Source organism: Corythoichthys intestinalis, chromosome 7, assembly GCF_030265065.1.
Source record: "Corythoichthys intestinalis isolate RoL2023-P3 chromosome 7, ASM3026506v1, whole genome shotgun sequence".
Lineage (NCBI taxonomy): Eukaryota > Metazoa > Chordata > Actinopteri > Syngnathiformes > Syngnathidae > Corythoichthys > Corythoichthys intestinalis.
Genome location: NC_080401.1, coordinates 42,781,252 through 42,808,249, shown reverse-complemented (window position 1 = coordinate 42,808,249; position 26,998 = coordinate 42,781,252). Strand labels below are relative to the sequence as shown.

Genomic DNA, 26,998 nt, shown 5'->3' with positions numbered 1-26,998 from the left:
TGACACTCGGCACTCACATGGCGCTGAGGTGGCAAAATCCTCAACTCTCGTTGCCCTGACAACTATAACGCCCGAAACCCTCCTACCCAATTCACACAGAAAATAATCCTAAACAACGCCCAAATGCACCCTTCTTCCGGACCACAGCCACTTGTCACCAGAGCCTTTAAAAGACTAAATATTTAACTAATAGTTGTCATTTTTCTTGGGACTCTTTTGTTGACTTGTGATATTGTGACCCTGGATCCAGTTGCCTCCTTGCCTGGGTCTCTCTGTACTGTATGATTGCTGCCGACTTGGAATAAATTGTCAACTTGAGTTTTGAAGCCTTTTTCCAGCTTAGTCAATTCAAGGATTCAAGACTAAGGTGAACGCACGGAGTTTGGCTTTTTGGCCGGGTTGTTGGTGTACTGCCGGCCCAGGTCATTGGAATTGCGGTAGCGCGGTTCCGGCGGTTTGGCTGTCATGATTCCGGCAATCTGGCTAAAAGGTCAGATTCTTTCATTATATATAACATATACTGGACTGTCTCAGAAAATTAGAATACACAATATTCTAATTTTCTGAGACAGTCCTGTATATTGTTCTATGTAAAGGACGTCAGCCAAGGTCGGCCCCCCACATTTTTACCACGCCAAATCTGGTCCCCTTTGCAAAAAGTTTGGACACCCCTGCTTTAAATGGTGGATTAATGTACAGGACTGTCTCAGAAAATTAGAATATTGTGTATTCTAATTTTCTGAGACAGTCCAGTATATGAATAGTTAATCATTATTGTAATTGTATTTTCAAATATTATTTTTCTATAATTATAAATAAGTACAATGTTAATAAAAGCTAAATTAGACTGAATAAAAAAAAAAATCAAAACACACTGGTTACGGCCCTAAGTAGCACTCTAAAGTCATTTTTTTTCAATTTTATTTTTTGTAATATAGTATTTACATCAGTGCATGTGATTGATGGCGACAAATGTCCAATTCATTTCAAGCAACACTAGCTAACTTTTCAGTTTTGACTGATTTTAGCAACGCAGGTGGACAAAATGGTGTTACACTTATGGTGTTACACTTATATAGCGGTAATCTTTTGACTTAACTGCGTTTCCCGTGAGGACCAGTGCATGAGCGCACAGTGTTGTAAAATCCTGATCTACCGGTCGCGTGCAAATGGATTAAACGACATTTCTGTTTCCAGTGGCGGTGTGAAGGATGAATAGTCATGAGTTAATTGATCCAGTTGTGGCTAAACAATAGCATATGACGATATTGAAGATAAAAACGTTTGATTTTGGACCGTATTCCCCCACTCACACCCGAACTCGTCATTGCTGACGAGGGGAAGTGTCCTTTTTTTTTGTCTCCTCGAACAAAACTTTTTGTCTCTTTTGTTGCTCTGCCATCTTTGCAGAATTCACGCAAAAAATGTTCGTATTGACTTCTGTCTTTATCACGAATAGGGTAAGGGAAAGTGACGTATGCCATAGAGCAGTCAGCACATTTGTCGTTTTTTTGTGTGGCAGGGTTCCTGCCACCCTCCTCAAAGTCACAAATGTTATGGAAACTTTTATTAGGGGTTGAAAAGTTACCTAGTGTTGCTTTAAATTAGGAGGACTGGCCTTGAATGTTCATCCTTCCATGCCATTAATGGCACTATACATAAGCGGATTTTAAGGGGGGACCAGGGGGCCCTGGTGGCCGAATAGTGTCATTGCATAAAATTGACTTTCCTATATATATAAAAGATGTAAAGCAAAAAACTGCAACAAAAATGAAAAAAAAAAAAAAAAAAGTTTATATAATGGGTCAAAATGATTTTTCGAACAGATCATGTGACGAGCACCTTAGACGGTCATTTGCTTTGCATAAAATTCCCCCCCCCAAAAAAACAAAAAAAACAGTGGAGGGCAATATGATTTTTCAACTGATTTTTTTCTTTGATTAAAAATATTTTTTTTGATTGAAACAACTTTTTTTGGGGATTGAATGATTTAGGCACCAATGTCCTACCCATAATATGGCCCAAACACAAAAAGGATTGCTTCAATCAAAGAAAACTTTTTCAATGAAAAATTAAGTGCTCAAATGCAAATTTTTCAATCTCAAATATTTTTTCGCATTCAAAAATGTCGACTATAATTGATTTTTTTTTTTTTAAATAAAGTGATTTTTCTTTTTGAAAATATATATATATTTTTTAAACAACTTATTTTTTGATTGAATAATAAAGACAAAAACGTCCTAGCCAAAATGTGGACCAAAACAAATCAACAAACACTTCAACAAAAAAAGTTGCTTCAATCAAAAAAAAAAAAAAAAAACTTGACTTCAATAAAAAAATTAATCAATTAAAGAAAAGAAGCTCACATGCATTTTTTTGAATTCCAAATTTATTTTTGCTTTCAAACTCATTTGTTTTTTATTGAAGCGACTTTTTTTTTTTTTTTTAATATATATATTTTGATTGAAGCAACTTTTTTTTTTTTTTACTGAAGCAACCTTTTTTGATTGAATAATAAAGACATAAATCTATCTCTGTATGGCTCTGCCCAGGGGATATTATTTTTGACTGGGGTAACTACATTGGCACGACACTGGCGGGCGTACCATAATCAATGGATGACAAAATCAATGGATAATCAATGGATCTTGGTAAAAAGTATTGCCTAAGCAGCCTGATTTAGAATTCCCCTCAAGAATGATGGGAAACAAAAAAATGCTCATTCTCAACTTATTATTATAAATATTCTTGTAAGTTAATTTAATTGCTGACACTGCGTTTTGGGGTCATCAGCATGTTGTGCCCCCACTGCCCCAAAAGTCAAACTCCGCCTATGGCACTATACGTCCAATTCATTTGACCTGGAGGGGCGAATGAACGTTCATTCACCCCCATCCACAATGGATTGGACGCCTAGTGCCGTCAATGGCAGGCAATGAGTTAAATAAGTGCCCTATAGAAAGGGGGAAAATAAATAAATAAATAAATAAATAAATAATATTCATGCATGAAAGGGTTAGTTTTTTTTGCATAAAAACTTTATATTGCATTTTAGTCTGAGGCTAAATAAAACACTGTTATTTCAAACATTTTTGCTGTGTGCTCAATAGTCTAATTTCACCCAACAATATAACTGTTTGCATGTATTTTTTTGTGCAGTACTGTCGTGCTAAGAAAACATTTACATTCTGTGCTGAAATTCTTGGAAAATGTGTCACTTGTTTTTATTATGAATGATGCTTGTGGTTAGAATCCAATCCAGCTGTGCTTTGTGACGTGTCAACACTCTCACGTGATCACATCAAGCTTGTCGACAAGTGACGTTCTGCCTCGAAAATACGTTTGCGTACTTAAAATATATATTTATTTTGATTTAGACTCTGTGTGAATCGGCAATTTGTTCGAAAGCTTGCAAGGTCTTATTAAAAAAAAAAAAAAAAAAAAAAAAAAAAAAAGGGAAAAATACCCGCCAGTTCTCTGACCTTAAAGCCACTCCTCCTCCATGACGTCACGCTCCCCTCTGTGTGGCCTCCTGCCATAGTTTTTCAATGCCGGGCAAGATGGCGGCCACACAGAAGAGGTGTTATTGCCAGTGGTCATAAGGAGGATATTTCTTATTGACAATTCCGAACCGAGTTAAACGTCACCTTGTGCTCGTTCAGCGCCTCGACGCCTTTTTGGGGTTGCTTTTTTTCTTTTGCTTTTCCCTCAAAAGACATTTCCACGCCCCTCAACATGTTCACGTTGTAGCTCGCGGAGAGCAGTCTACCAGCTAGCCTCGCTCGCTAGCCGCAAGCCCGAGCCGCCGTCAAGGGGAGAATGGGAGAAAAGCTGGAGCTCAGGCTCAAATCGCCGGTTGGAGCAGAAGCCGCTGGCTACCCTTGGCCATTACCGGTTTACGTAAGTGTGATTCTTCAACAAGCCGTGGAATATCAGTTGTGTAGTTGTGTATTCGTGTAGTTTGTGTTTTGGCTTTGTTAGCTAGCCTCCGGTGCAAGACACTTCCGAGCTCGGGCACGCTCCTGCGGTGAGGACAACCCCGGTGTGACAAGTTAGAGCAAGGCACACCATGTGTCACCTTAACTCACCTCGCAATGTTGGCACGTCGATTAGAGCTTTGCTCCTTAAACAGGGATCCGAGACATGGTTAATATGCAATGAATTAGCTCTATTTTTGTAAGTGCATGCCTTTATACATGGAGCTTTGGGGCCACCCATTAATATATTTCTGGATTAAGCTTTTCACTTCAAAATTCAGCCCATTGTTTTCAATAATTTCATTAAACTATTGCAATTTCAACAGTTTTGTGAATCTACTTTCCATTTACACAAGTGTAACAGATCAAAATGGATCTACTGTATATATACACTCACTGGCCACTTTATGAGGTACACCTGTCCAACTGCTCGTTAACATTTAATTTCTAATCAGCCAATCACATGGCGGCAACTCAGTGCATTTAGGCATGTAGACATGGTTTAAGACAATCTCCTGCAGTTCAAACCGAGCATCAGTATGGGGAAGAAAGGTGATTTGAGTGACTTTGAACGTGGCATGGTTGTTGGTGCCAGAAGGGCTGGTCTGAGTATTTCAGAAACTCCTGATCTCATGGGATTTTCACGCACAACCATCTCTAGGGTTTACAGAGAATGGTCCAAAAAAAGAAAAAATATCCAGTGAGCGGCAGTTCTGTGGGCGGAAATGCCTTGTTGATGCCAGAGGTCAGAGGAGAATGGCCAGACTGGTTCGAGCTGATAGAAAGGCAACAGTGACTCAAATAACCACCCGTTACAACCAAGGTAGGCAGAAGAGCATCTCTGAACGCACAGTACGTCGAACTTTGAGGCAGATGGGCTACAGCAGCAGAAGACGATGCCGGGTGCCACTCCTTTCAGCTAAGAACAGGAAACTGAGGCTACAATTTGCACAAGCGCATCGAAATTGGACAATAGAAGATTGGAAAAACGTTGCCTGGTCTGATGAGTCTCGATTTCTGCTGCGACATTCGGATGGTAGGATCAGAATTTGGCGTCAACAACATGAAAGCATGGATCCATCCTGCCTTGTATCAACGGTTCAGGTTGGTGGTGGTGGTGTAATGATGTGGGGAATATTTTCTTGGCACTCTTTGGGCCCCTTGGTACCAATTGAGCATCGTTGGAACGCCACAGCCTACCTGAGTATTGTTGCTGACCATGTCCATCCCTTTATGACCACAATGTACCCAACTTCTGATGGCTAGTTTCAGCAGGATAATGCGCCATGTCATAAAGCTGGAATCATCTCAGACTGGTTTGTTGAACATGACAATGAGTTCACTGTACTCAGTTGGCCTCCATAGTCACCAGATCTCAATCCAATAGAGCATCTTTGGGATGTGGTGGAACGGGAGATTCGCATCATGGATGTACAACCGACAAATCTGCACCAACTGTGTGATGCCATCATGTCAATATGGACCAAACTCTCTGAGGAATGCTTCCAGCACCTTGTTGAATCTATGCCACGAAGAATTGAGGCAGTTCTGAAGGCAAAAGTGGGTCCAACCCGTTACTAGCATAGTGTACCTAATAAAGTGGCCGGTGAGTGTATATTAGGGCTGAATGATATTGGAAAACACTGACATTGCAACTTTGGGGGATTTGCGATAAGGGTGTGACAAAATATCGAAATGGTGATATATCGTGATATTTTGTATAGAACTGAAACGAATACTCGAGTAACTCGAGTTTAAAAACTGATCAGAGTAATTTTATACACCTCGAGGAATCGTTTAATTTTGCCAGCTCTAAGCATCACGTTTTGCCCGGACTACTTTTAATGCGGGACAACGCGCTGATGTCACGTGCGTAGAGGAAGAAGCAATAAAGTTAAAAAAAAAAAAAAAAAAAACCCTTACTGCAGCCGACAGCCGCTACAAACTACGCCGACGTTGCAAAAAACTACGCCCGCAGTGTGGTAGCAGGTACTGTCCGATGCGTCTCATAGATATCGCAAGTAGGGCTGCAGTTATCGATTATTTTAGTCGTCGATTAATCGATAAACCATTACTTTGAATAATCGAGTAATCGGATAAGGAACATGAAAAAATAAATTACCTGAGCTGAGCCTCAAACGGTATAAAAATAAATGAGGCTCTATGTACAACAACATAACAATTGGCTAACTTACATCGCAAAAGTCCGCTAGTTTAAACGCTATCAAATGCTAACTTTTTTACAATGCTCTTAACAAACGGCTCAGACACATATTCCCGCAAAAATAGGCAAAATATACCAATAGACTAAATTACGAATGCATAAAAAAAAAAAAAACATTAGCTCAAACAAAATTTAGCTTATGTTGCTCTTAACAGGGAGGACCTGAATTCAGCCATGTGAGAAGGCAGTGTATCCACCCACATCAATAAAAAACGTCACTTTAATTAAACAAATACTCGAAGCAGCAAAATTGAATTCGAATATTTTTTTTAATCGAATACTCGAGTTAATCGATTAATCGTTGCAGCACTAATTTCAAGGCTTTAGGACTAGAAGCGAAATGACAGACCCGGCCGCGTCTGGGCAGCGTTAGTAAACAGCCGCCATCTTTAAGCAGTAGACTTCTCAGCGCTAAAAAAATATAACGTTACTGTCTCTCGCTCACGTAACGTTAACCCTTCGGAGGTCTAGATTTCTATTGACTATGACCACTGCCGGGCATGGCTTGAGAAGGACCAGTCAGCCCGTCGAGGGGGAACTATTCACAACCAGGAAAACGCGACAAAGAGAGCTGCAAAATGTCATTGTTTCAGTCTCTTTATTTCAATATTTTTACAGGATATTCTTTTTATCCAAGTATTTTCCCCAATTGCTAAATAAATGGCATGGTCATGACGAATAAGTCTTGTGCTAAATGGAATATGAAATAATAAAAATGCACTTATTCAGGACGACATGGCAAAATTACTCCATAATGGTCAAAACTGCCGACTTCACCTTTACTGTTGCACCTCCGATATTTTATGACACCTAAATCGGACACATGTCATTTCCCTTCCCCGGGTTCGGAGAATGTAAACAAACCAAGAGGTGTGACAGCTAGCCGACATGCTAACCCGAACCGAGTGATGTTTCAAAGTCTTCGAAGCTGAAAATGACACATAACTAGCTCGGATGTTTTGACATGACGACTGGGTTGTCGATTGTCTTCGCCGGAGAGCAATTTACAGCTCGTTCCTCGGAGGAGGGCGGCTGCAGTTGTTGTGCAGCTAACATGCAGCTAATGTGCACGAGGAGAGCTTTTCACATGCCTATCAAAGATCAAACGTAAGTAGTCCTTAATTTAAACAAAGTTTGTAGTGTTTACTTCGTAATTGCTGGATTTGCGGCTATTTTTAACTCAAAGTTGCAATTTCTGATTGGGTGGAAACTTTGACAGGACACTGGGCACATGAGCACAATAAGCCGAATATAGTGCTCTCCCGGCGAATGGATGTGCGACAAGCCGCCGGTGTTGTGCCGAAAAATAGCTGCCCCGCATGCATGTAGGCCACAAAATGCAAGCCACCTACATATTAAAATGATCCCAGTATTTGACATAATACAAAACAAGATGTTTACTCACTTCCTCATAAGTCCAATGGTCCCACAGTAGTAGGGCTTGTTTTGGCCAATATCCGCGGTGAATGGGAACCTTTTGAAACTCCAAAAAGGCGCATACGCCTCTCCCTTATACAGCAAGATTTTTCTGCAGCCGTTTGGCTGGCGTGATGCGAAAAATAAACGTATTAATCCGCAAAATCAGCTGAATCCTTAGTCTTCATACACAACAGTACGGCTGTACAGCGAAGAGGACGCCTTCACCCGTACACGTCACAGCGCCCTCCTCCTCAATGCAAGACTGAAGCAGGAAGTCACTCATTTTCATGGCGCGGGATTAAAAAAACTAAATAAATATTGCGATCGCTTCCACCCACATCCATGCGGTCCATATCATTCAGGAGCATAAAATACCGCGTGAATTATGAAATAAACATGCTTTTTCGTGTCACATGCACTTTAAAATTTTATTGTGCTAAATGTGCGGTAAATAATAATGCTGCCTGACACTGGTTTAATAATACCTTTTTCGCGTATCGTATAACACTGAAGTAGACGTACAGTATACTGCCCTCAAGCAGTATATGCAAGCATATACTGTACAGTTTGTTTTTACCAGCTTAGACTGAACATCTGTTTCCACTTAACACTCGCCTTATAGCACATGGCCTCAGTGGCAAGGCTGTTTTCATCCTTAAGGCCGGATTTACGCTCCATGTTTGAAGCGTCCAATTCCCATTTGATGCCTGTATATGACACACATACATACATAGGTTTACTCTAAGTCTTATCCTGTTTAGGGTTTTAGGAAACCGGAGATTATCCCGAATAACATGGAGTAGAAGACGTATAGCACTATAAGACTGTTTAAATTGCATGGAAATTGATGGAATTTCTAGAGACAGACACAATTTAGGGTAACCTCAGCATTAATCTGTCGACAATTATTTTGAACGTAGTTTAGAGGAGGACCGTCGAGATCGTAGACATATTCTGGCCTGATTAGTTCACTAAGGGGCATACCACGCTCATATTTTTTTAATCATTTCTATCTTAACTTCAATGGTAAGCGTGTCCTTTTTCCTTTTTTCACCACTTGCACTAACCTTCTTGGGACCCATGTTGATTTCACTCACCAGAAAGTCGGCCGTGCTGCCGTCTTGCGGGGAAGCAATGAATTGCGACGCTGTTGTAAATTTTCGTATTTCGAGCATGTCGTCATATATCGCCATAAATGACGAGTTAAATTTTACGTCGGATGTCGAAAAGATCACATGTCGATGAACCACTGTGTTTCCAAGTGTTAGCGCATTGCTTTCCACTGACAGCGATAAACGTCCAATCCAATTTTGATTGGGTAGCTGGCAGTGATTGTCAAAAACGATTATTCAATCCCAGCCATACCCATTCAAATAAATTTAACGCCTATAGCTGTCAGTTGCAGTGAATGAGTTATGGGTTACAAGCAACAAAATAATCCAGAGGTATAACGATTAGAGATGTCCCCAATCCGATCATGTGATCAGAAATCGGGCCCAAGCACGTCATTTTAAGATCGTAATCGTGTGGGGAAAAAATATCTGATTTTTAAAAATATATATATTTAAGGGCTATAAAGTAACAAGTTAAGATGTACAAGGATATCGTCAAAAGAAACAAAAAAATAAATGTTTTATAACATGCAAAATTTTTAGAAGATCGGAATTGGGTGGAAAAAAGTTTTAAGAATTGTTTTTAAATGACTACAAAGCAACAAAATAAGATGGACAATGATATTACAAAATAAATAAAAATACCTTTTGTCATAAATTACTTGGTTTGTAAATTACCTGATAAATTTATAGCATCGCCTGGTACTCAGTACTCTGTACCGGCAGAGCCTCAAAATCAGGTGACTCTGGCTCCAACTCTGGTGCAAAAATATGTGATTGAGACTTATCTATTTTTAATTTGCAGTGAGTACTTTTTTAATCTGTTTTTATGTTGTTTGGGCGGACGCTTTTGTAGACAAGTTGTGATGACGTATTGACGTCATGCTTTGGCATGATTTGTGCATTTCCGTTACATGACATGTATGGCGATCCCTCCTTTTTCGCGGTTAATGGGGACCAGAACCCGCCACGATATGTGGAAAAACGTAAAAAAAGTCGTGACCCCCCGAAATTGTGTGTTCAATATATTTATTCAAATTTAGCAGTGGAAAGAGATACATATGAAATGTTTTTTCCCTTAAAGTATAATTAAAAAATACAACTTTCATGTGTTTATTGTATTGTAATAAATGTTTTTAAGCACTTAAAATGTAATAATTATAAGTTTTAAACATGTTACTGTCCCATCGGATTATTTTCAAACAAGGCTGAAGTAGAAAAATGCTTGTCTTTATTATACGCTCCATTAAGTGTACACTCAAATCTGCTCCACTTACACACAGTTGCCACAGCAACTGTTTAACAAGTTAAACAATGATTGACGCATGCGGCGCTTTGAAGTTTTGGCTTCCAAGCGTTTCTGGCAAGATCAAACCTTATCATCTGCCAATCACCGTTAACTTTAATAAGCAACTCCTGTGTATTGCCTGACCAAGAAACGAGGCAGGAGCGCGAGTAAGAGACTACGTGATCGGATCGGGACAGCTCTGTAGAATACTGCATTTATTAACAGTATTTATTATGTTATGGACTTAGGGCGTGAAGTTTGAAGCGCGAAGTAGCGAGGGATCACTGCATCTGATACGTTTTATCACCCGTATTTGTAAGAAGTGTTATGTGCTCTATGTACCACATTGCATTGTACTAATATGTGTGGGGGATGCAGGTATTTTTTTGTTCACTTGAGCTCGCTATCAAAACGTAATCGAAATATTTGAGCGATTTGAACAGCCTTACATGACGTAACTGAGACTCATATCCTAACTATTTTATTCGCGACGTGCAGTGCATACACAGACTAGTCTACTGTCTCAGCGGCAAAGGAAGTGGTTTTCTTTCGGTCTTCATGAGACGTCTGAAATGAAACATGTTTCTATTCTGTAGTGATTGCGGTCAGACAGTAAGAAGTGAGTTTAAAAACTGTGGAAATTCTCAGAATATGCAAGGGGGTGGGGGGTCTTTTCTGTATGTTTCCTCTCTGCCTACGCTGTTAAGTACAGAAATGTAGTCGTCACAATCAGCCACTCCAGGCTGCTCTTGGGTGTAAACATTGACCCTCCCTCTTACTCTACTGCTATCTCGCCCCAACCGCCTTGACTGCCTCGCCCTCTTCCTTTTGTTATGGTCCATACGGATACACGCACCAGAACAAGCGTGGCAGGAATTTGCGATATGGTTGTGCCTGTGTCATGTCATTGAAGCATGGCAAACTATTTGGTGCGTGTTTGAAACACACCCCCAACTGTTATCAAGGGGGCGAGACTTCCTCTCCCCTCCCCGTGTCCATATGGTCAACACTACAGAGGGCAGGATGGAAGTAGCACTTAAATTCCAAAAGACATCCCTAGTCCTGTGTTATGGCTGGCTTGGTGCAATTGCTTCCACTTCATAGCTGATGATGTCATCACTCTCACCCACATTGCATGGGTGCAGTACTGAATGCCTTTTCGACACGCACAAGAAGACTATTGTGTTGTATTACAAGACGCGCACTCATCAACCGCTTCGAATGCCCACACACATCACATCACATTGACAAAATTCATTGTTAGTTGATTTTACCTTTTGGAACAATGGAATAAGAAAGAGAAGTAAACCGTACTAAGGGCTCAATAATCATATACTCATCCATTTTTTATTGGTATTGTCCCAATTTTGAGTTGAAGCCTTTTTTGAGAGAGTATCAGGGTACACCACTGTGAGGTTAACATGCTTATACCATGTACCATTTAGTACAGTTGACGTTTCAAAGAATATTTATATACTTACTAGTAGGGGTGTAACGGTACACAAAAATCTCGGTTCGGTACGTACCTCGGTTTTGAGGTCACGGTTCAGTTCATTTTCGGTACAGTAAGAAAACAAAATGCAAAATATAAATGTGCTAGTTGTTTATTACTCACTTTGTGCTTTCAACAATAGGAACATTAGCCTATACAAAGCTAGAATTCTGCTCAAAAAATAGCGAGTATTTAAAGATAATGCAACAACAATTTGCCTTTCAGACCCAGCGTATTGGTCAGCTTTCTTTCTGAAAGAAGAAAAAAGAAGTCCTGTGCTAAAGAGAAAAGCAATCCCAATGACAAAGATTTTAACATGTATTTTACAAATAAAATGCCTCAATGAATCATTTTTCTTATGAACGGTTTTCAAAAGCTTTATTGGTGGATTTTCTCAAGTTAAAGTGCCACACAGAAATTAATAAATTTAATTGTGTAAGCAGGATGTGTATTCTTATTATTTAATTACAGGTGTTTTAGCTCATTTCAATTTATTTGATTTAAATGGGCTATGATTTATTTTATTATGTGTTTATATTTTACAAATGTGATGTAGTATTAATTTATATTGTATATTTTATGTATACCTTTAGTTCCTATGTGAATATTAGTTCCTACTTGTTTTGTTGTGGTAGGAGGGTTATGTATTGAACACGGGGCCATGTTGGTTATTATAATAGCAGAGAAGACAGCAGTAAATCAACAAAGACAAGTCAACTGTGCCCCGATCTACCACTCAAGATCTGATGGACTCAAAAAGTAGGTTATGATTGCATATTAGTTTGAAAATCGACCGGATCCACCGTATTTTTACACGAGTGACTTCCGGTGTGCCCGATCTAGCTACCGGTAGTAATATTGATGCAGGAGGGCCGCGTCTCACGTCAAATAATAAACTCTGCCGTTTTTTTCGCGTGCGTCGCGTTCAGACGCTTCTGGGACGCATCTAACACGCGGCCACACTGCGACTGGTGTGCATTGGCTGAGTGACTCTTAACACCCGCGTTTCACTGTGTTCTCGCGGCGGCCACGTTGTCGCGCTATTGACGTTTCTGGGTTATACTGTCCTACCGTTTTGGTCCTCATAGTAGAGAAGACGGAGTAAATATAATCTACACAAAGAAACTGTAACCCGATCGACTCACAGCCTCGAAAAGTAAGGGTTATATTTCGTCAGAAACTCGTTCGGTATGCGTCCGTTCCGAACCGAGCACCACGTGTGGAAACGGTTCAATACTATTACATGTACCGTTACACCCTTACTTACTATTAGAGATATGACCGAAAACGTTCGGCCGAAAACAGCTACAATTTCATTTTCGGTTAAATGGCCGAAAGAGTGTGAAGAACCGTTGTACTGTTGTGATGATGTAATGAAATAAGCCGACATGCCCGCAGTTCGGATGTATTTTGAGGTATCTAAGAAATATATAAATTATTAAATGAAGGAGAATAAAATTAATTTGCTTCATCCCTGCTACATTATAATGAATATGCATGTACCGGTATGAGATTCGAACGGTATGATATGATAACCTTAAGCCAAAATATCACGGTTTCAGGGTATCGCAGTATTGCAGTTACGGCTCTAAAATGTGTTACTTTAAAATATCAGGGTTTGGGGGAAAACTTGTTTCCATTGAACAGGATTTTATTTTTCAAAACATACTAGCAAGTTATAATATTAATTAATACAGTGGCCAAACTAATTTATGTCCATTATTGATTTAAAACATCCTAATGATTCAACAGGAACGATGGAAACATGCCCATACAACACAAAGCTGCCCTTAAGCTGCTTTTTTTTTTTTTTAACAAGAAAGTGCAAAAACGTTAAGCATTTCAAAGGCAGTTCTTATTTCTCAACATGCCGGTACAACACAAGCGCTGACCGAGAGATGCTCTTTTTCACAAGAAGGTGCAAAAACATTAGGTGTTTCAAAGTCAGTCCTTCTTTCAACAACACCGGTCTCATACACAAATTTATTTTCAAGTCTTTTGAACAGGAGTAAATCTCTCGCTCAGTAACTTTAGCTGCAGTCATAATAACGTTGTGCGTCCGTTAAAGGTGTCCGGGCGGCAGACATGTCTTGGATTTCGTTCCGCTAATTGCGGCTGTCATAAAGTTATTAGGGAAAATCATTGTTTTTGAACATTTATGAATAGTCACATGTCGAATCTCGATGCATCTAATAATCAATTTTTTGGCACACTACTAGTGTTTAGTAACCTTTGATTTTGTATAAATGCAAAATCATATTGGAGGTATTGCCTCCTCGGCAGCCGCCCTCCTCAAAATTGTTTTACATGTCGGTTGGCCCTCGTCCTCTAAGCCGCGGCCGTCTGTGAAATTTCTGTAGCCGAAGTATTCCCATACTAGCAATTTAGTTTTCTTCGATGGGGGCTAAAGTTCAGGAGTTTCACCTCCTCCAGCCATCGTGTAGCATAGTTGACTGACACTGAGCAACAACTGGTGGGGGAGGGTTGAGCCTTTCAGCTGCAAGCGAGGGATTTCTCCCTGCATTTTTGGGACATAAAAAATATCTAATACCGTAGGTACGGTATGATGGAAAATTTTTGCGGTTTTGAAACCGTGAAGTTTTCATATCATGTTATAGCTTGAAACCGATAATCGGCACATGTCTAATAATGAAGCTTAATATTTACGACAAGGCAATATGTTGTCTTGCTAAATACGTGTTTCGAGTTTAACTATAATGAATATTTCTTCATTAGTTGGGAATGGAAGCTAATAATGCTAGCAATCTACCTGTGTGTAAAGCCTCATCTCGTTACATATTTCCTTTTCATATCAATGTATGATCTGATCAATCACCATGCATCTAACGCTTGATTACATAACGTATTCTAATCTAATGAAAGCTAAAATCTAAATTAGGCAGCTCACTGGGTTTTATTCCTGTGTTATTGTGGATGGGCAGTTTACACTATCACAAATTGGAAATGTTGATTGGTGTTCGTTTTTACTGGCTGTTTAATAGGGTGTAACTAGGGTGTAGTGTAAAAATTTAATGATTAATCGAATGATTAATTACTATGAAAGGTCAGAGGGGTAATCTCATGTTCCTGCACTACTCTGTAGGAATGTTATGGCAGCAAGACGACAGGGAATACTACGTAAAAGGTGGAGAATGTCTAAAGTTCACAATCATTTGAGATGTAACAAGAAATATAGCCCTCATTTACCAACTCATGTTGGCTAATTCAAGATAGCCTTCTACCACTTTTTGGAGCAGTCAAGGATAGACACAGCCACTTTGTATGCAGATTTTGAAACATAAACTCTGCTCATATACCAAATTCAGAGAATCTCTAGTCAACAGTTCAACAAAAATAAAACTGCAGGCATCAGCCTGTTGTCCTCTTGTAGGAAACTTTGACACATTTAAGTTATTTACACAGAAAGAAGGAACAAAAGGTCTTTTCAGGAAAAGCCATGCATCATCAGTTGCTGTGGAGTTGATTGGAGAACAGATGATATCACTTTATGGTGCCGAGAAGGCTAAATCAGTCAGTCTGTAGTCATGAATGCTGCTAAAACTCTCACACCCTTTGATTAGTACAACTGTGTTCACAATGTACAGTGTATGAGAGTGTCTCCCTTTCACGGTTTATTTATAGCCTCGGTTTTCTGCTGGTGTTGCTGTGGGCCATTCTGTGCGATCATGTGACTTCTCTCATGTGGCATCCCGCATGCATACCGGAAATTTTATATGTATTTCTGTCCTATCGCAGTATAGTGTTTGAGTATCGGAGGCTTAGTTGCGAGACAGGGTAGTAAATTTACAACAAAACTACTAACTAAAAGAAATAGCGTTTTCTGCATGTATTTGAATGTGTGTGCGCGCGCAGCTTGTAAAATGTTGGCGGGTAATATTGCGCGGGAAGCCACAGCCTGTGATCTGTTTGCTCAAGCCGCAGAGCAGCTGACAAATAGCAGGTTTTTTCCTTCTTTGCCACTGCCTGGCCATGTTTTACGCTCCTCTGCACTCCTTCGCCTCGCCTTACTTTCGCTTTCCTTTCTTTTCCTCTGCCACCACCTCACTTCATTCCCTCTCTCCTTACCTCCACAAGAGGCACTCCTTTGGATGCAGTGCGAGTAGGGAAAGTGGGTCAGTGGGTCAGCTAAGGCTACGGGCTCACGCTGCTTGCACTGTAGTGCAACTTGAGCGCCCTGTGGATCTTGCGCACTGCAGTCATGATTACCATTGAGCCCTGCAGGTTATAGTTTTATTTAAGGTGACAGTTTGTCGAATTTCATTTTTCACCACACTTCTTCTTGTAGCATATAGGTCCAAATGTGTGTGTGTGAGCTGGTTGAAGTTGGTCATCTTTGCAGTTTGTGACGTGACAGATTCGTAAATTATACTTCAATTTTCTCTGGGAGAAATTTGGAAGCATTTTGAAACCAGGATTTTATTGTACTCGACCCTTTTCATTAAGACTTGCTTTAAACAGCACACAGCTTGACATTTCCTGGTCCTTTGATAGGGAGCCACCACGGCCAACTGTACATATACGTATATAAATGCATACATTTGTTGTGGTTTACTCTGATTTTTGAAACTGTGTGTAATTGTGAAGCTTGCAGTCATTTATAACAAATTTAATCGAGTCTGCTTTGGATGCGTTGGCGTCACTTGATTGAATGTAGGGCTGCAGCTATTGATTATTTAAGTAGTCGATTAATCAATGAACGAGTTAGTTCGAATAATCAAGTAATTGGAGAGGGAACATGAAAAATTAAAATACCTGAGCCTCAAACAGTAGAAAAAAAAAAAAGAGAATCTGTGTACAACAAAAGAACAATCCTACAACGCAAAAGTCCGCTAGCTTAAATGCTATCAAATGCAACCTTTTTTTTTTTTATAATGCTCTTTAAAAAATGGTTCAGACCCCTATTCCAACAAAAATAGCTAAATATACCCATAAACTAAATTATGAATGCATTAAAAAAAACATTAGCCCAAACAAAAAGTTTGCTTACGTTGGTCTTAACAGGGAGCAGTTGGATTCAGCCATGTGAAATGAGGCAGAACAGAGGGCAGTGTATCCACCCTAATCGATAAAACTAAATGTAAACACATTCATAATAAACCATTACAATGCCACTTAAACGAATACTCAAAGCAACAAAATTTAATTTGAATATTTTTTTCTGATCGAATACTCGAGTTAATCGATTAATCGTCGCAGCACTAATTGAATGTGACATTATGTGGCACGAACAAATGAGTGAATAACACTTGAGAGGGCCCACATCAAATGATCAGTACATGAGGTGTTTATGCCACTGACACCACCAATCGCTAACAGCCAATAGGAGTGAAAAGGTTACGTTAAGTGTTGTCTCTCGATCACCTAGTTTTGCACCGAGTTTGTGTCCACGCCATGTCGCCACCTGATTTTGAGGATCTGCCAATACCAAGTACTGATTCGATACCTCGGCAATGTAATAAGGAGAAAAATATTAATCCAAATGTAAATTATTTCTATATTGTTGACATACCTGTTGCATGATGTAGGGATGTCTCGATCATATGTTTTTGCGTCCAAATTGCCTCATTTTGAGAATTTTTTTTTCTTTCTTTCTGTTACCGTACTGTACTGTTTACAATACTACTTCTGCTTTTTCTGGAAGTGTTGCGGAATATAAAAGTATATATTTTTGTTTTTTTGGCAATGCCATTATATTTCTGGATTATTTTGTACTTTTTAGCCCTTGAAAAAAAAAAAAGAAAAAAAAAATATATATATATATATATATATATATATATATATATATATATATTAGGGCTGTCAAAATTATCGCGTTAACGAGCGTTAATTATTTTTTAATATTAATCACGTTAAATAATTTGACGCAATTAACGCACTAGGCCCGCTCAGACAGATTTAAATGTCAGTACAGTGAAAGGCCAACTTGTTAATTGTGTTTTATTGAGTTTTTCCGCCCTCTGCTGGCGCTTGGGTGTGACTTGCATATGTTATGTGGCGTAATGTCGCCCTCTGCCGGCGATTCAGTGCAGCTGATTATTTGGGTTTCGGCGCGCTTTTCTGACGTGATTATATGTCGACGCGAACTCACACTAATAGACAGTGCTATTCAGACTAGCTAACGTCCGCATCCAGTATTCAGTGGCAGTTCTCATAGTCCCGTCACACTGTTTGTGTCTAGGCAAGGCAAGGCAAGGCAAATTTATTTATATAGCACAATTCAACACAAGGCAATTCAAAGTGCTAATACATGCATCGCTTGTGAGTTATATTCCTCCTTTGTTTATATTCATGAGCATTAGATAGTTATTGATGATGTGTATTTGAATTTGTTCACATATATGGTGAAATGCAGTTACATTGTTAGATGCTTGTGAGCTAATTGGCTAGTGCTACTGCTCAAATGGACACGTGTGTGTACATTTTATGTTATTTTGTGATTTATGCAAGTTATTGACACATTGCCTTGTTATTTTCAGTTTTACAAAAATACTAGAAACGTGCTCCTGTCAAAAAGAGATGACTTCAGTAAAGCCCATGCAACTTTGCCACACCGTCTGATTTCTTTTTGGAACTTATGTTCGCTATCTGTCAATTTGTGTACTTACACACATTGAGGACAGAACAGGGCTACTAGTTTATTTTTTGATTGAAAATTTTACAAATTTTATTAAAACGAAAACATTAAGAGGCGTTTTAATATAACATTTCTATAACTTGTACTAATATTCATTTTTTAAGAACTACAAGTCTTTCTATCCATGTGTAACGGGTACACGCAAGTCCATGTGGAGCGTGGAAACCTCCCTGCCGATTCCTTCATGTAAGGACGCTAGCGGCTGTGCCATTGGCTCGAGCTTATTGGTGCAGTGGTTACCGATCTTGCCTGCCGAGTGGAAGCGTCGTTGGCGCGCGGGGTCGCGTCCCGGCCTAGTCAGAGGTGGGAGCGGAACGCGGGGCGGCGCTGACACAGGGGTTACAATGGTGCCGTGGACCCGGATCGGCAGCGAAGGTTTCGGGGGGTGAGTGTAACGGGTACACGCAAGTCCATGTGGAGCGTGGAAACCTCCCTGCCGATTCCTTCATGTAAGGACGCTAGCGGCTGTGCCGTTGGCTCGACCTTATTGGTGCAGTGGTTACCGATCTTGCCTGCCGAGTGGAAGCGTCGTTGGCGCGCGGGTTCGCGTCCCGGCCTAGTCAGAGGTGGGAGCGGAACGCGGGGCGGCGCTGACACAGGGGTTACACATTGATCACTTTAACAGAATGTTAATAATGTTAATGCCATCTTGTTGATTTATTGTTATAATAAACAAATACAGTCCTTATGTACTGTATGTTGAATGTATATATCCATCTTGTCTTATCTTTCCATTCCAACAATAATTTACAGAAAAATATGGCATATTTTATAGATGGTTTGAATTGCGATTAATTGCGATTAATTATGATTTATTAATTTTTAAGCTGTAATTAACTCGATTAAAAATTTTAATCGTTTGACAGCCCTGATATATATTAAAAATCCGGTCTTTTTCACCCGATTCTGATCCTTTGGAAAATGGCACGTTCGGCCCCATTTCTGATCATGTGATCGGGCCGGGGACATTCCTAGCATGATGCTATTCGGTGATCCCTCGCTACTTCGAGCTTCAAACTTCGAGCTCTCAATCCATCACGGATTTTTTTTCAATTTAAAAAAAAAAATACAGATAAGCTGTCCCGAGCCAATCGCATGGTCTAACGCTCGCGCCCTCCCTCCATCTCCTTGCTCTTTCTTCGTCATAGAGTGAACTGGAGTTGCTTATTAAAGTAAACGATGATTGACACACGGTAAAGCTTTGATCTTGCCAGATCCTCGACCTTCAAAGGGCTGCATGCGTCAATCATTGTTTAAGGTGTTTAACAGTTGCAGTGGCAACTCATAGTGTGTAAGTGAGCTGCTGGAGCGGATTTGAGTGGACACTCAATGAAGCATTTAATAAAGACAAGAATTTTTTTTTTTTTTTTTTAAATAAATTGGGCGTCTACTTTTTTTCTTGTTTAAAAATAATTCTATGGGACAGTAACATGTTTAAAACTTATCATAATTATAACATTTAAAGTGCTTTAAAAACATTTATTAAACTGTATGTACACATAATATTTGTTTAAATGATACTTTGTGGGGAAAGAGGTAAAGTTAAACATGTCTAACATGTATCCATTTCCATGCATGGGGGGCACCACTTTACGGTTTTCCACTTATTTCTGGTTCTGGTCCCCATTAACCGCGAAAAACGAGGGATCGCTGTATTACCATTAGCTTCAAGTGACAGCTAGCTTGCATAATGTTTCCTACAGGCGGTGTTTACTTCCACTTCCGCTGTTTCAGATTCCGATCCTCTGAAAATGACGTGATCAAGCCCCATTTCTGATAACGTAATCCGATCGGAGGCATCCCTTGTTACATTTATCTCTAAAATATTCAAATTTAATCAAGTCAACCACTTATTAATAGAAATATGGCTGTTTGAAGTAGCAACTATAAAGGACCAAGTAAAATAACTTAAAAAAGAATATTCTGGACATTTTCAATGCGAATTGTCTTGCAAACGTAATAGAATTACATCTAAGGTTATTAAATTTAATAAATGGTCAGCTTTAAAGGTGACCTCTGTCTTTTTGTGTTCGAATTTGAATTCTAGCAGTTCTAGTGCACCGTTATAACGCAAATAACAACAGTGAATCAAACGATGTAAGCATTAAACTGCACAAAAAAAATCAGTAACACATTATAATTTTAGCACACAATAATTCTTTCAGTGCCATTGACGCTGATCAATGTCCAATCGTGTCCCTTTTAACTTTAAACTTAAAATGTCATGTTAAAGAAATGATTTATAGCATTTCTCTGCCAGGAATTTTCCACAGTGAGTCCCTTGCATGACTTGTTTGGAACTGCTTCTACCCCGGATGCCCTTCTTGTCGCTACCCACCCCTTTTTATGACAGCTTGGGACCGGCGTCACCCAGGAACTATAAAACAACTCTGACAGGGAGAACAATCATCGCGTGCCTGATTGAACCCCTGGCAGGGAAAGACTTTTTTTTTTTTTAAAGTTATCCGATCCGCTGCAGATTTGTTACATATATTTTTAGACCAGTACAAATAATAAAAAAAAAAAAAAAACATTAACTGAGCACGGTTGGTACCCCGTTAAGAATATTGCACAATGCTCTGTTACTATCATTAATTTCTAAAGAGCGGTAGTCTCGCTCAGCATATATTTGGTACATATTTGCCTAGATGTTTGATTTAGAGCAGCCAAAAAGCACGATGGTACTGAAAACGGTGACGACTGGATCGGATCCGATCTTGTCATCAAATCCGATACTCGCAAAAAAATAGCCGTATCGTGTAGTGCGTACAGATACTGCGTATCTGATCGGAACATCACTATTTTGTACACCACAGGACGTGATGTACCCCATCGCATGATCCACTTCCCTTCCACATGCACCAGGTTTTGGACGTCTATTTTCCTTCAGTAAGATTTCAGGAGATGAGACTTCACGAGAGTTACGATGCTTTTCCGAAAAAGCAATCTATGCTGAAGTTGCAGTTATACTTTTCCGAAATGTTTGAAATATCGCTTTTATTTTGTGACAAAACTATAATGGAAATGCGCGTACAGGTAGTCCTCGGATTATGAACAAGTTCCATTCCTACGCTGGCGCTGTAACCCGAATTTCCGCGTGAATCAGAATTAACACCTTAAGTACCCCTTAATCTCAAAGTAACTATCCAGAAACATTTATTATACCCCTATCCCACTGACCAAAAAACCCATGTCAATCCACTAAGAATCGGCTATTGGTGGCAGTGGGAAAGGTGCAGCGACCCGCCTCCACCCGTGTCAATCAACCCGCCAAGCGATCCGCGTAAAAATCACCTAGGCTCTGATCGTCATGCAGTGTGAAAGCAAAACCCCGGGTCAACAGTCAACACCCTAATCTACGTGGTGACGTAGACTCTTATGTGATGCGTCATAACAACGTGCCAGTCGCCCCACCATTTAACATGCCCCACAAACGTTACGTCGATGCTCATAACAAAGCTAGTAGAAGAAGAAGAATTCATTTCGCCTACGTTGCCTCAGCACAAGCAGAGTGTTGATCCTTTGCTGCATTTCGATCATTTTGAGGGCAGTAAAAAGCATGAAAACAGAGAACACAAACGGAAAGGAGGCTTCCATGTTGCTCTGCATTGTTTACTTCCTTGAACTGAATGAATTCGGTCGCACTTGTCGACGCGCATTTTAGCGTGGTGACGTCACGTAACCTTACGCACGGCTGAGGGGTGGGGGGTTAGACGGGTGGAAAAAAAAAAAAGACACCGCTTTTGTTTTTGTCAGTGGGAAAGGTGCCAAATGCCAATTGCTAGTGGGTTGCATCAGCTTGGAAAAAACGCGCGTTGACCCACTAGTTCCAGTGGGAAAGGGGCATTATAAGTCATTGTAGTGTACTCGCAACTCGTTGGCGCTTAGTCCCAGCTAGATAATGAGCTAAACTGTAATCTTTCCCCTTTCTCACTCGGCTGTGCGACTTCATCGTGGGCTTAAATGCGCTCTTACTCGTGTGTGCGCATGTGCTCTTCGTGTGCACAAATACGTTTTTCTTCGTGTGTACATGCGCTTTTACTCGCGTGTTTGCGGAAGTACTACCTGGTCTACGCTTCCTGTGTCAAAATAAAAGCATGCATCACAAAACAATGGGCAAAGGGCAGAACAGTCTTATTAATAAAATAAAGTTAAAAATAAGATACTCCGAGGTACAATAAGGTACTGTTTACGCGACAAAAGACTGGAGACAAGATTTCGGAGGACAATCCAGCGTCGTAAAGTCGAAATCATGTAAGTCGGGTACGCTTTAACCCTTGGACTACCCGTACTGATGTTTTACCCTTATATTACTGTCAATTTAGGCAGAATTCAGGCAATTCCTTAGTGGTGGATCCCCAAAATCCTGATCTGGTAAAACCTACATATGATGTCACTTATCCACTCTTGTTTTCATTGTATCAGCTTTGAGAGTATGCAGAGGCAGTGTGACAAATCCAACAGGGCCATAGACAGCAGTTTAATGTGTGAGTAATGACTGAGAAAAGCAAACATGCTCTTTGTAATCATGAAGTCACTTCCTACATATTGCCTCACTCTGCTTATGAGTATACCCAAAGGCAGATAGTGTAAGTGTATGCATGTGTAATCCTATTAGAGACAGCTTACTTCTCAAGTGGTTACATTTCATAGTGGAGGGGGCGGAGTTCTGTAGTGTTTGTTCCGATCTATAGTGACATTATAGTAATTGTCACTTCTTTCTCCTTCCAGGATAAACACCATGATGCTGCCCATGAAATCATCGAGACCATTCGGTAAGTGTCGCCTCTGCACTCTTACTCACCGTTTTTTTTTTTTTTTATTACTGTGTGACTGTCATGTGCGTAATTGTTCTTGTCATGTGTTTCACAGGTGGGTGTGCGAGGAGATTCCAGACCTCAAGCTGGCAATGGAAAATTATGTGCTCATCGACTACGACACCAAGAGGTCAGTATCAGAAGGACACGCGCACGAGATGCGTGATGGAGTGAAGTTCAGCGAACATTCAAGAATTGGAGGACATTTTGGCTTCCTAATTTTTAAAAATAAGCATTGATTTTTCAGATTTTCTGCTACACATTCATCAATAATAGTAATAATAAATTTTGAAAGATTTGATTAGCTCATCTTACAGATCAATGGTAAAACTATTTTTACATGATTTATTTTATATTTACAATACTTGAAATAATCCTATTAACAGTTGCGAATCTTGTACTATTACCTTTTTTTTTTTGAGAAGTAACAGCTCGCTGTCTGTCATTTACTGCTGACCAAAATTTATGTGAATGAAGAAAAACAAAATCATGTTTTTGATTTTGTTCATAACATGGTTGCATGAGGTAGAGAGATACATTAAATTAAGGTGAGCTATTTTTTTTGTTTTAAATTGAAGCAAGGACATGAATTTGCTTTAGCCTTTCTTTTGGAAAACTGTCTGATTTCAAATCCAACGTGTTCTTCTTCTAGCATGATAAAAAGGTTATGGTAAGAGGGTTGTATGCATGTTGTGGGGAAACACATTCCAAGAATTATCATTAATATATTCAAAATATCACATTGATCATAACAACAGTGAAACATAATACCTACTCGTGTAAACGGTTTTGCGATTCAGTTTGGTCATTGGGGGGACACTAGGACAAGAGAAAATGGCATTTAAAGGAGGACCTACTTAGTATTTTATAAAATATTGTCAAATTCAAGCATTATTTTCTCTGTACTTTTGGATGACAAAAGAAACAATGAAGTTTAATAAAAACAAAACTCTATTACTCAACAACTCTTACTTAACAACTTTTCATATTTCTAAAGTACTTTTTTTAACAACCCATCTTGAAGCTGTTGTCACAAAAAGAAAGATAAACCTAATTCGGATTTATCCAATGTCTGGGCACTCTTTTGAAGTTGAGTTTATGTTGTACAGTTCCATCATTTGAATTCAAATAAAGTAGTACCTCGACATACAATTGCTTCAACAATCGACACACAAGCTTTTCGGCATCCGACGTAAAATTTGACTCGCCATTTGTTTCTACATCCGACGACATGCTGGAAATACGACGATTTATGATAGCGTTTTTGTTTTCCTGCAAGACGGACGCACAGCGGATTTTCTTGTGAGAGAAATCAACATGAGTTCCAAGAACGTTAGTGCAGGTGGTGATTAAAGGAAAAAAGTGAGGCTTGCCATTGAGATGAAGATGGAAATGAAAAAAAAAATATGAGCATGGTGTGCGCGTCTGTGAATGGGCTCAACAATGCGGCTGTAGAATGTGTACGATCTCGACGGCCCTCCTCCGACCTCCATTCGCCAGTCTTATAAGTTAAGGTGACAATATTATGATTGTAACAAATCATAAAATCGCCAGCTTTGCCAGGTTTTTAATCATTTATTTCAGAACTTTTGCAACACAAAATGCCTACTGTCTGCCGAAGCTGAACTTGAAAAATGAAAGTAAATAGTCCTCTCGCACGCTGTCACGTCAGCTAAGCGGTGCGTTCAGGTACACCACGCAAAACACGTTCACCACATTAGAACCCGATCATTACGTCATTACAGGTCTTATTATTATTATTACTATTATTTTATTATTATCTATTTATTTTTATTCTTTTTTTTTTTTTTTTTTTGCTCTGTGTAATTGCTGTTAGCAACAGTGCCAGCAGTATATATTAAGGATTTAGTGTAGAATTTCGGGTTTTGGAACAAATTAATGGAGTTATAACATATTCTTATGGCAAAATCCTGCTCGACATACCACCATTTCGACTTACAAACAAGGTCCTGGAACGAATTAACTTGGCATGTAAAGGTACCACTGTATGTTGTCAATACGTTTGTGCTGTTTTTGTTGTTTACATTATAACAGTTTCGAGAGTATGCAGAGATTGTGCGACAAATACAACAGGGCCATCGACAGCATTCACCAGCTGGTAAGTACCGAGTGAAATGAATGTAACGTAATCCTAAACTAACAGTAATGTAACAATACTATTGTGTACTAAGCTGAATATGAATATATTGTTTCCTTTCAGTGGAAAGGGACCACCCAGCCCATGAAGCTGAACAAGCGGCCTTCCAACGGGCTGTTGCGACACATCCTCCAGCAGGTGTACAACCACTCGGTGACTGACCCGGAGAAGCTGAACAACTACGAGCCCTTCTCGCCCGAAGTGTATGGCGAGACCTCTTTCGACCTGGTGGCGCAGATCATCGACGAGATGGAAGTGATGGAGGATGATACCTTCGTGGACCTCGGCAGCGGTAGGCTAGCCAGATAGCATGAAAGTCCTATTTATTTGTCAGTACTCAGTCAAATATTTTTACTGTGTAGGCGTGGGTCAGGTAGTGCTGCAGGTTGCAGCAGCGACCAACTGTAAACACTACTACGGGGTAGAGAAGGCAGACATTCCAGCAACCTATGCAGAGGTAAAATATACGACTCAAAACAACTGTATTTTAACAAGCGATTAAGAAAATTGTCCATTGGCTAGTGACCGTTTCAGTAGTTGTTTTCCAAATGTATCAATTTCTGATTCTCTTTCTACTTTCGGGAGTAATAATTGTGTCGGAACGTTGATGTTATTTCTTGCAGACCATGGACAAAGAGTTTAAAAAGTGGATGAAATGGTATGGGAAGAAACATGGCGAGTACACGGTAAGTAATGTGCACATTTCTGAATAGCATTGTTTTGGGGATTTTGAAAACAATCCTTTGCTTTCCAGTTGGAGAGAGGAGATTTTCTGTCTGAAGAATGGAAAGAAAGGATCGCTAACACAAGGTTGGCGTTTACAATAGTTTAAGCGCAGTGTTTATTAAGTTTTCTGACATTTTCCAACTGACGCCTCATTCTTTCTCATTGTAGTATTATTTTTGTGAATAATTTTGCCTTTGGACCAGAAGTAGATCACCAGCTGAAGGAACGTTTTGCTAACATGAAGGAAGGTTAGTATGGCATCTTGTTTTTGCGCTTTCTCCATGTAGATTACACCAAGAAAAGACACTCAGTCTATGTGTTTTTTTCCCCTCAAATAGTGGCTTTGTCTCTAATGCGCTGAACTAAGACTTCAAATGATCATTTCTAAAAAGTTGAGATATATTTAGTACAGGGCTGTCAAACGATTAAAAATTTTTAATCGAGTTAATTACAGATTAAAAATTAATTAATCGTAATTGATCGCAATTCAAACCATCTATAAAATATGCCATATTTTTCTGTAAATTATTGTTGGAATGGAAAGATAAGACACAAGACGGATACCGTATTTTTCGGACTGTAAGTCTGGGGGTGCGACTTATACTCAGGAGTGACTTATGTGTGAAATTATTAACACATTATGATATCATTTCACATGTTATTTTGGTGTTTTGGAGTGACTCTAATGGTTTGGTAAACTTGTTAGCATGTTCTTTATGCTATAGTTATCTTAATAACTTAATAGCAATGGCCACGTTCGTGTTCTGCCTTTGGCAATGTGTGTTCGATTGTATTATTGACTTTTTTATATTGAAATGCATGCTTTTAGTCTGTGGCGCCATGTCCTCAGCAGTGTTGGGCACGTTACTTTAAAAAAGTAATTAGTTACATTACTCACTACTTCTTCCAAAAAGTAACTGAGTTAGTAACTGAATTACTCTATAGTAAAAGTAACTAGTTACCAGGGAAAGTAACTATTTCCGTTACTTTAAAAAGAACTTGTTGTATGTCAAAGAATTTGAAATTTTCTGAGCAGTATTCGAGTCAGTGGAATAGAGAAGAACAGACAGGTAGTTAACTTGTTAGGTGCTTCAGCAGATTTGAATTGCTTACCACAGATGTCGACAAAA

At 39.5% G+C, this 26,998-nt stretch overlaps 1 protein-coding gene across 7 annotated transcripts in view; it reads left to right on the top strand.

Annotated features, from left to right (window-relative positions):
- The first annotated feature begins 3,535 nt into the window (after positions 1–3,535).
- dot1l (DOT1-like histone H3K79 methyltransferase) overlaps positions 3,536–26,998 on the top strand; it is a 64,659-nt gene continuing 41,196 nt past the window's right edge. For all 7 annotated transcript variants that reach the window (XM_057840782.1, XM_057840788.1, XM_057840783.1 and 4 more), the window contains exons 1-9: positions 3,536–3,900; positions 22,899–22,942; positions 23,040–23,114; positions 25,040–25,103; positions 25,206–25,434; positions 25,505–25,599; positions 25,766–25,828; positions 25,897–25,952; positions 26,037–26,116. In XM_057840782.1, coding sequence (XP_057696765.1) covers positions 3,820–3,900; positions 22,899–22,942; positions 23,040–23,114; positions 25,040–25,103; positions 25,206–25,434; positions 25,505–25,599; positions 25,766–25,828; positions 25,897–25,952; positions 26,037–26,116 — 787 coding nt within the window. In that variant the 5' untranslated portion in view covers positions 3,536–3,819. The remainder of the gene's footprint in view (positions 3,901–22,898; positions 22,943–23,039; positions 23,115–25,039; positions 25,104–25,205; positions 25,435–25,504; positions 25,600–25,765; positions 25,829–25,896; positions 25,953–26,036; positions 26,117–26,998) is intronic.